We start from the raw sequence: 9,955 nt of genomic DNA on the forward strand, positions 1-9,955 counted from the left end.
ATTCCTATTATTAAGGATACACACCTCATCTTTAATCATTAATGTAGTACAATTTAACAATCCTGTCAATCAAGTACCACTTGAAACAGGTTGATCTTGATCTTGATCACCATCATGATCATAGGTTATTCCCCTAACTATATAATTAACAAGTAACACAGAAATTTAATCATTTCCTTCATCAATTAACTGTACACTCAGTGATTAACGATAACAATCAACAAGTGAAATGTTCATCTGATGTTTTTCATATAATCAATTTTTTTTTTGATGATTCTACAAGATGATTAGTCTTAAGGCCTAATGTGTATTCATATACTTTGAGGATAATTAAGTGATCAGATTAATTAACGAGAGAGAAAAAAGTAAAATTATTTTCTACTATTGGTAACTAATTGTGAATTGAGAATCAATTGTTTAGATTTTTTCTTCTAAATATTTACAATTGAATCAAATTAACTGAATCATTTTGATTTGGTAAACATAACCAAAGATTGACTAATTGATTATGTTTTCGTCTTTAAATAAATAACATCAAATTGCCCGGAAGCGTGAAAATCAATTAATTACAAACGATTTCTCGGTTTATAATTAAACCTTTTTTTTCTGTTGATTATTAAATTATAATCGTTGTTTACAATCAAAATACAAACGAGAGACAATTATAAATAAAGTTTGATGATGTATTTCCCTTGAACAATATTCTGGTATCATCATCAACAAGTTTAAAATTAAATCAACAATTTAGATTGACAATTATTATTAAACCAAAATTATGGTTATATTATTAAGATAAATATATAAATAGTAAACAAGAGAGCACCAAAAATAGAATCGCAACAATTAATTACAACGAGATTGCGATTTGTTGTTTTTTTGGGAGGTGTTTCGATGATGCGAAAGAGAAATCGAAAGAGAAAAGCCCTTGGGCTAAACACGTTAATCTTTCCTGCGACCTTGTGATTAATTTGAGCACATTGATTGTGATTCCAAATCAATTAAACATTTCAAACGTAGTGCTGGTGATAAGCCTTCGAAGAGAAACTCCTCTTCGAGCGAGGACGCGAAATAAAATGAGAGAGAGAGAGAGAGAGAGAGAGAGAGAGAGAGAGAAAGTAATAAGATTAAAGAGAGAAGGAGGAGGAAGATGCTGGTTCGCGGTGGGGAGGTTCGAGCAAAGAGAATTAAATTAATTCGAGAGAGAAAAAAAAAACGATATAACAACAAATCGACGATTAGTTGATGGCCTTGATTAGCGGTTCAACCTTTTCTCATCTGATACATTAGATTGATACTCAGCTGATGATAGTAACAGTAGATTATAAATCAACAATTTGGTCACAATCGTAATCATTTTGTCAACATCCTTTCGAGAATCAACTTTGCATTCAACTAATTAACGTGTTCAACGTTCTGTGTATTTCATTTGTTTGTGAGCGAGTTTGTGTCCACTACTATAAATTGACCAATTGGTTTTTGTGCTTCTTTTTGTTTATTATACAAGAATGGAAATTGAAAATTTAATTACCGATCTTAAAATTACCTCGATTAGTCCAATTTCGTTGAATAAGAAGTTAATTGATTCTTGTGATCAACTTTATCGTGTTTATCTTGAACTTGTTTCTCTTGCACCGAACTATGATTTCCCTGGTGTTCCTCATAATGGACTTAGATCACTTTGTCGAATTATTGATAAATTCTCGTTCATTGTTCGTAATAATCTTCTAAAGGAAAAGGTCTCATTCGAACAAGTGATCGATGTCATTGAACTGTTTCGTTCGATGGGTGAGACTATTCTTAAACAGAAGCAAATCGAATCAACTGACCAAAGTGACCACAACAAATCTGAAGATGATTCAATCTTTCTTAAAGGTGTTACTCTTTGGTGGAATTTTGCAAAATCTAATCGAACTCGATTATCGACTTATTTCGACAAATTTACTCTTTTCTTTATCGAGCCCGAAGTTCGGAATTTCATAGTTCTTGCTGGTAAATCGATTGGGTCACTTTCTTCACCTCCAAATTTATTTGGATCTTTTTTCTCATCTTCGATAAACGGAGCGGCGCTTTCGTCATTGACCTACAATGGAAGTCTTTATTATCCCCTTCGAGCTTGGAGTTTATTTGACAATCCGATTGTTAATTCAATTGCTTCGTGGCAGGCATACAAATACTCGGTGGAAACATCAACAGTTCTAATTCCTCGACAAGAGAAATGGTTCATTCCGTTTGATGGATCACCAACACAACTACGATCAAATTATATGACCGCTAACGAATTTTCATTGATCTCGAACAATAAAGCAGTTCGTTGTCGTCTGCTTCGATCAAAGGTACACAAGCCCAATGGTAAATTGGCTATTCACTTTTCTGGTGGCGGTTTCGTTATGTTCAAACCTGAGGCCAATGAAGGTACTTATTTACAATATTGGGTCGGTCATCTCGATGGAACTACTCTTTTATCCGTTGATTACACCAAGTTGGTCACTTATCCGGTGGCTTTTCAAGAAGCACTTGATGTTTACCTTTGGGCTGTTGGTTTATCCGATAATCCAGATTGTACACCAGAATCAATCTTAGGCTTTAATCCAAAAGAAATCGTTCTTTGTGGAGATTCAGCTGGAAGTCATCTTTCATTTTCAATTCTTCGGGCACTTCGAGATATTCAATCCCTTTCACCTCACGGACCAAGAATCCTCTTCCCAGTTGGTTTCGTTAGTTTCTATACCAATATGACGGTCGATAAAGATCAACCTTCGTTAAGTTTATCATGTTTAGAATTAGCTCTTACTCCAAGTGTTTTACTCTCAATTTATGGCCTTTTAGCGTCAGGCTTTGTTCTAGACGATGATGTTAGTGTCACTAATGAGACCTCACTTGATTTTTATTCCAAGCCCGATCCATTTCGAGATAATATACGAACTTGGTTATCCCATGGACGAAATTGGTTCGATTGTGATCCAATTGAACTAACAGCAAGGTTACAGAAAATAAGTCACAACGCATCTAAAGCCTATTTAAGGCCACTTACCTCTAATGATATCGACTCCTTAGCCGATATACCGATATATTTGATTATCGGTGAATATGATTTCTTTCTTGATGGCTCAGTTAATTTAGCTAAAGCTTGGAAAGGTCCAGTTACTTTGGACGTGGTGGCAAATCTGTGTCATGGATTCTTGAGCTATTCCAAGATTTCAGCTCAAGCGAGGCGAGGATGTGATATTGGCTTAAAACGGATTCGACAAGCACTTAAGCTGTGATTAATTTAATTCTAACTTAATTGTTACAAAATGATCTCAAGAATGGAAATTGCGAAATGTTAATTTCCTCCAACATAAGCAATTTCTTAATCACAATTGACTTTTTATTTACTTTTTTGTCTCTCAACTTATTATATGTGTATTATTATTATTATCATTAATTACTAATTTAAATTGATTTGATCTTGTTAATGTTTCCCAAGGATCTATTGAACTAAATTAACGGTATTAAATTTAATTGTATGAAAGTTTTGCATTTGATTGAATAATCGGTTTGAAAGCTTGATTGTTACGTTAATTATATAACGGTATTATTATTTACAAGGGATTTGTTAATTACAGTTTTGGTTCAATTGATTTAGTTTAACCATTAAAAGTTTGCAAGGTTGGATAAAAAAACTATTATGTAAAAAAAAAAGTTAATTAAAAATGAAAAACAAATGAAATAATCATCAGGATATTATTGTAGTTAAGTAATTGCATTTGATGCTTCCAGTTAATTGTTTGCAATCAAAGTTAATTTAGTTACTGTAATTTCCTTCGAGAGGCAAATATACTTTTAGGTCGTTTCTTGAACGGATCGGTTACTCTTAATTCCTTGAGAATTGATTTTTTACATGATAAATTGCAATAATCTTTGGTTTCACTGTAACGATGAGATAATCTGTAAGACAATTAGTGAGATAATAATTAACAATTAGTGATAAATAATTAAATAACAAGCGTAACAATTGTTATATCAAGGTGATTGAAAGTTTACCTGTAAAAACGTTGAAAAAGTTTATCATCAAAATCTAATTTATCAATTAAAATGTCCCATCCTTCAGGACCTAAATGGTTAAGGTCAAATTCATCGAGTGCAGTGTAAGCCCGTCGCCATTGTGGTCCATGTGGACTTAGATTGGCCTCTGTTAGATTGAAATAGATGGTTTCATGGTTCTTAATGAAACCCGATGGATCGGTATGATAAACTCTGTAAGCGGGATTATGATCTGTATAAGGAGTAATACTTGGTCCAATGTAGACCATTGAAATGGCCTTTTCCGCGTTATATGGTGAATAAAGTACTCGAAATTCATCATGGTGAGTGTGTCCAAAATACTGGGCTAAAACTATAGTTGAAAATCTATCGATTATCCGAAGATAATTGAATAACCAGGCCTGAGTACACTCTTTATCGTCGGGTGGTACATGGCCTATTATATGAACTTTATCACCAACATTTTCAGCTTCATAAAGCTCATCAACCAACCATTTCAGCTGATTACCCGGATCAATTGGATTATAAAGTGTCCATGGATTAAGACGAGTACAATAATTGGTGTTAATACTTGTAATCCTGAATCCGGGTCGCACTTTAACCGTATAATAGCCCCCACTGAAAGAGAGAAAGAGAGATTAAATGAAACAATCAACTAATCCAATGGTCAATAATCAACTTACTATCTTAATGTCCTAACGGCATCATCAGGTAACCAGTATGACCATTCCTGGGCTAGAACATCATATAGCCATGAGATTGAAACTGGACCTTTGATTTCTGGTGGAGCGAAACTGTTGATTTAAAAGTCGATTTCCAAATTAATTAGAACTATTTTTCTCTTAATAATTTAATAAGATAATCATTTAAACGATAATTGTTTAACTTTGATTACATTTTGAAAATTTCTTCCGAGTCTCCAATTACAACAAACAACAATTAACTTGATCATTGAGGAATAGGGAAATTGTTAAAAGTCAATAAATTGTAATTATTATCATCATAATTTGGTTGATTGTTTATTTTTGACTATTATGATTAAGATTATTATTATTATCATTATTATTTTCCGTTCTTATTATCAGAATGTTGAAACCAAAAATAGCCTGAAAATATGATTCTAACAATTGAAATTGATTTAGTTTCGTTATTAATAGTTGACATTTATGATAATCTCTTGATTTAAATTGTTTAAATTAATGATTAGTTAATTGTTAAAACGATCAGATTAATTTTTATTCAAATTTTCATTAAATGATTTGAAAATCTTTTCAAGTTGATTGTCAATTGTTAATTATCAGGAAACTGATGAAAAGCTAATCAATCAATCAATAATTAAAAAGCCTTAGGGTATAAACCAGAAAGTAACAGTTACTTTCATTTTTTTTTATCCATTTTAATAGTTAAACAATTAAATTTGATCCAAGTAAATTAAAATAAATCCAGTTGATGTATTGTAATAATATCGCAACTTAAATCAATATAATATCATTATTACATTATCTTTAATTGTTAATCACTACAACTAACAGATTAAATTTGATCACAATTTAAATTGTAAGGAAATTGTTTATATATTCAAATGAAATAAAAAAAAGGTAAACAATTAATTTACAATTTGGTTCCTTGTTTGATTGTTTGATTGGATTAATTTTTATATATAAATAATATATTACATCCTAATAGCTTTAAGCAATTAACTAATTGAATCTAAATCTTTCTAGTTATTATACAGAATCATCATCATCATCAACAACAACAACAACAAGAAAATTTAAATTAATACAATTAGTTAATTATCTTGCTTCCTTATTCCTTTTCATGATAATCACTAATCTATGTTTGTATTATAATGATGATGATTAGTAAATTAATCCAGTTAGATTTGATTACGTTTGATTTGTAAGTAAATAAAAACAAGAAAGAAGGAAAAAAAAAATATTATTCATTTTGTCCAGAAAATAATAATAATAATAATATTTCATGTTCGGAATGATTTTTGATGTTTGCTGATGATAAACAATTAGGAAACAATTAAGGTTATACTTGCGCGAGATGATTAAGTTAATTATGATTACCTGTTAACTGGAACTGCTTCATGATTACCAATAACTGGATAAACTGGAACACGAGAAAATCTCTTAAACATATTAGTAATTAACTTAATTTGATTGATAACTTCTTTTCGAGTGATATTCCAAATATCATGAGGAGCAATATCTCCTGTCCACATCCAGTATCGAGCCTAAATTGTGATCATCAAAATGGTATGTAAATTATTAGATGATCAGTTGATTCAATTAAATTAGGTTGAAGTTGTCACATTAATATAATCATCATCCTCATCAATGATTTGATTATCATTAACATGTATCATTTTGTTGTTTAACTAAATTGTTAATTGTATGTATATTATGTATGTGTCATTGATCAATAGTAATCAATATATTGTATTAATAATATGTTATTATTTCATGTACGGATTAACCTTGAATTTGTGTCTATCTTAATCAATTTGATATATTGATCCAAAATCCATTGACACAGTTAATTAATAACAATAATTAAATCTTATCAATCTTTTCAAGTTAAATCAATGGTAGCATTTTTTTCATGTTCATCTCATCATTTAACTAATATTATTTGCATATCATCAGGATTATTCATGGAAACTAATCAGATAATTGATTTAGGTAATTAGATGATAATCAATGTGAAATTTATCGTTACTCAAACTCAATTAACGATCTGGTAATAATAATTTAATTGATTAGCAATGATTGAAAATTTCAAGATGGTTAGGATTGAGAAAAGTTGATTGAAAATGGTTATGAGATCAGATTAGGGATTAAGATTATGATTAATTAAGGTAATTTAAATAGTCAAGTTTGTTCAACTGATTTGCTAAAATTAAAATTGGTAACAATTAGTACTGATTGTTGTTCAACTTACGTTTGGATAAGTTTCGCTGATATGTTTCATTGCATGTCTTACAGTTCGTATTGGTGTATCACAAGAACGATAATCGCCCCATTTTCCGGCCATTTTATCGGAGTCAATTTTACCCTCAGTGGACCTACAGCAAAGCGGCTCACCACAAGCCGCCGCTGCACCCTCTTGATAATAAGGGTCAATATGAATATCGGTTAAATGAACAACACTGATCAACTTTTTCCCACCATTTCCAGGGGATTTTTGAATAGCATTGTTATTCATGTTCATTGGTTCATCAAGTGAAACTGGATCACGATATCGATTGTACCGAGTGGTTGATGTTAGTAGTGAGTTCAGAGAAGGGGGTGATGATGACCCTGTATTCCTCATCTCCCATCCACCTCCACTCTCACCTCCAATATGATGATAAACCATCGAAGAGTCTGAATATTTTTTCTGATTTCCCGATGATGATGATGATGACGATGGTGATGAAACTGGCGATCCACCAACTCGAAGTCTTTGTTTAGTCGTCGGAGAATCAGTTAAATGAATAGTTACCGATGATCGTCTATTAATTGTATTTGATTGTTGTTGTTTTGATGGAATTGGTATAGTCCAGTTTAGATTTTCGGTAACAGTTCGAGCACATTCAATTCCCAATAGAAGGCCACACATTTCTCTTCGAGTCAATCGACTTGATCGTTTTATATAATCAAGATCATCTTTAAATGATTCAACTACACCCAAGCAAACTCTTTCAGTGGTTCTCATCAGGTGACTAAATTGCTTACAAACAACTCGAGCTGCACCAACCATCACCTCTTTGGTGTTTAATGGTGACAAAAATAGAGTCATAATTGTATTACAAGCGATACAATTAATTTTAGATGATGAACCGATCCTAAGATCTTCAGAAACTTGAGTAAAATTAACCGATCGTAACATTTTAGATAAAGTTATGACCAGAAAATTTTTACGACTACGTGTTGGCTTAACGGGATTAGCACTTGTATTTACAGAAATTATTGATGAAGGTTTAATCTTATGATTTAACTCTAATTGCTCTTCTTGTTTAATTACTTCCAATGCAATTGATTCTAAAGCTCCTCCATTGAGATCACTGTCAATGTAACCATGATGGTGATGATCCGATGTGGATACAAATGAAACCGGATGGTAACCAGGATGATGAGAATGATGGTGATGAGATGAAGATGAAGAAGATGAAGATGACATTAGTGATGATGATGGAGATAACGGTGAATCATTGTCAAGAGATTTACGTTTAACAAAAGATGAAACAATCGCTTTAAGAACTGGAAATCGTCGTCGTCCACTTGAACGAGAACGTTTCGGAAATGTAATCGTTAATCGAGGTAAAGAAGAAGATGAAGATGAAGATGATAAAGATGATTCACTAGATTTTAATTTGATTTTTGGCAAAGATGAGGAAGAAGAAGAAGATGCTGATGAGGATGGTGATGACAATGATGACGATGATACCGATGAAGATGATAAAGGTAAAGCTGAAACAGAGACTGAAACTGATGCTGATTCGGATGCTGTAAGTGTTGCTGGTGATTTATGGTTAGATGATGATGTCGATGATGAAGGATGAGATTGTTGTAATACATCACAATATCCTGGTTCTATCAACGAAATGACCACAACACAGAAGATCACAAATGGACTTAACCAGTCCATTGTTTTACCATTGGTCTTCAAGTGATTTAAGTGATCTACACCTACCAGAGTAAATTGTCTCGGTCAATTTTCTTCTGTTGTTGATTAAATCACAACAATTAACATTAATCAATATCTGATGACAACCATTAAATCCTCTCAATGTTGTTGTATTAGTTTATTGTGGTTGTCGTCGTTGGTGTTGTTGTTGTTGGGTTGAAATTATTGGTATCTACCTTTTGTTGTTGTTGTTGATTACTTGTTATTGGTTTGATGATGATGTTGTTGATTGTTGTTGTTGATTTTTTGCTTTCTGATGATGTTGATGATGTTAGTTGAATCTCCCATCAACAGCAACTAACAGCAAAAACCGAGTCGGGTTCTTAACGCTCCAAAAGATCCAATGCTGCGGATATCAATCACTAAATTCAGTTCCGATTCATGAAGAAGATGATGATGATGATTAGGTTGAAGTAGAAAAAGAAACAAGTTTTATCTTTCAAAGTGGAAACTTTTACTCACTTATTTATCTTTCAACATTCGACATTATTTTTTTTTTCTGTCTATTTACCTTTCGCTCTAATATTTTACCATTTTCATCTTCTCTCCTTTTCTCCTTCTTCGTCTTCTTTATCATCCTTAATCTTACCCTTTTTCTTTCTTTATCTCTGTCTTCCATTTATCATCATCTTCTCCCACTTTTCTTCCATCTACTTACCTTGTTTTCTGTTTACCTGTAAAACTTTTCCTACTATCGCAACATTTACCTTAACATTTTATCCAATTTCCTACTTCCTTTTTTCTGCTCACTTTTTCTGGTTTTCTGGTCTCTTGAGGTTCGTACTTATTTTGTGTCCCATTGCCTTTTCGTAGTAAAAGAAAAGGTTACGATTTGTTCTGGAAACAATTTACTAATCATTGAGAAATCTCATAAAAGTGGAACTAATTAACTGCTAATTTTTCAACAAAAAATTTCCATTGATTCAATTCTTTGCAATTTAAGTCATAATAAATGTAATTATCTTGTAAATTGTGGCTCATTTTTCAAGGTGGTGGTGTTTTTATCATGTCATTCAAAGCATAATTGTTGAAGGAAATGTAATTGCAATTACAGAAAGAAAGAAATTACATTCAAATTTATTAAAATGCTAACATCATCTAACTGACCAATGGTCAATATCTCATTATCTATTATCGTTGACGTTGATTGTTGCTATGAAATAATAATGGTTTTGAAATGCGTTAATCAACAAATTGGTAATATTTAAAAGCCTCGAGGTTTTAAGCTAAAGATCAATGGTCGAGTTTTAAA

At 31.8% G+C, this 9,955-nt stretch overlaps 1 protein-coding gene across 1 annotated transcript; it reads right to left on the reverse strand.

Annotated features, from left to right (window-relative positions):
* Positions 1 to 3,552: 3,552 nt before the first annotated feature.
* On the reverse strand, positions 3,553 to 9,383 carry LOC128386667 (uncharacterized). Its single transcript, XM_053345733.1, has 5 exons — positions 6,976 to 9,383; positions 6,102 to 6,268; positions 4,707 to 4,817; positions 4,024 to 4,641; positions 3,553 to 3,927 (listed from the first exon to the last, which is right to left on the reverse strand). The coding sequence occupies exons 1-5, from the start codon at positions 8,662 to 8,664 to the stop codon at positions 3,789 to 3,791; spliced, it is 2,724 nt and encodes a 907-aa protein (XP_053201708.1). The 5' UTR covers positions 8,665 to 9,383; the 3' UTR covers positions 3,553 to 3,788.
* Between the last annotated feature and the right edge of the window lie 572 nt (positions 9,384 to 9,955).

The sequence above is a fragment of the Panonychus citri genome, unplaced genomic scaffold (assembly GCF_014898815.1).
Source record: "Panonychus citri isolate SS breed McGregor unplaced genomic scaffold, ASM1489881v1 Contig00072, whole genome shotgun sequence".
NCBI lineage: Eukaryota > Metazoa > Arthropoda > Arachnida > Trombidiformes > Tetranychidae > Panonychus > Panonychus citri.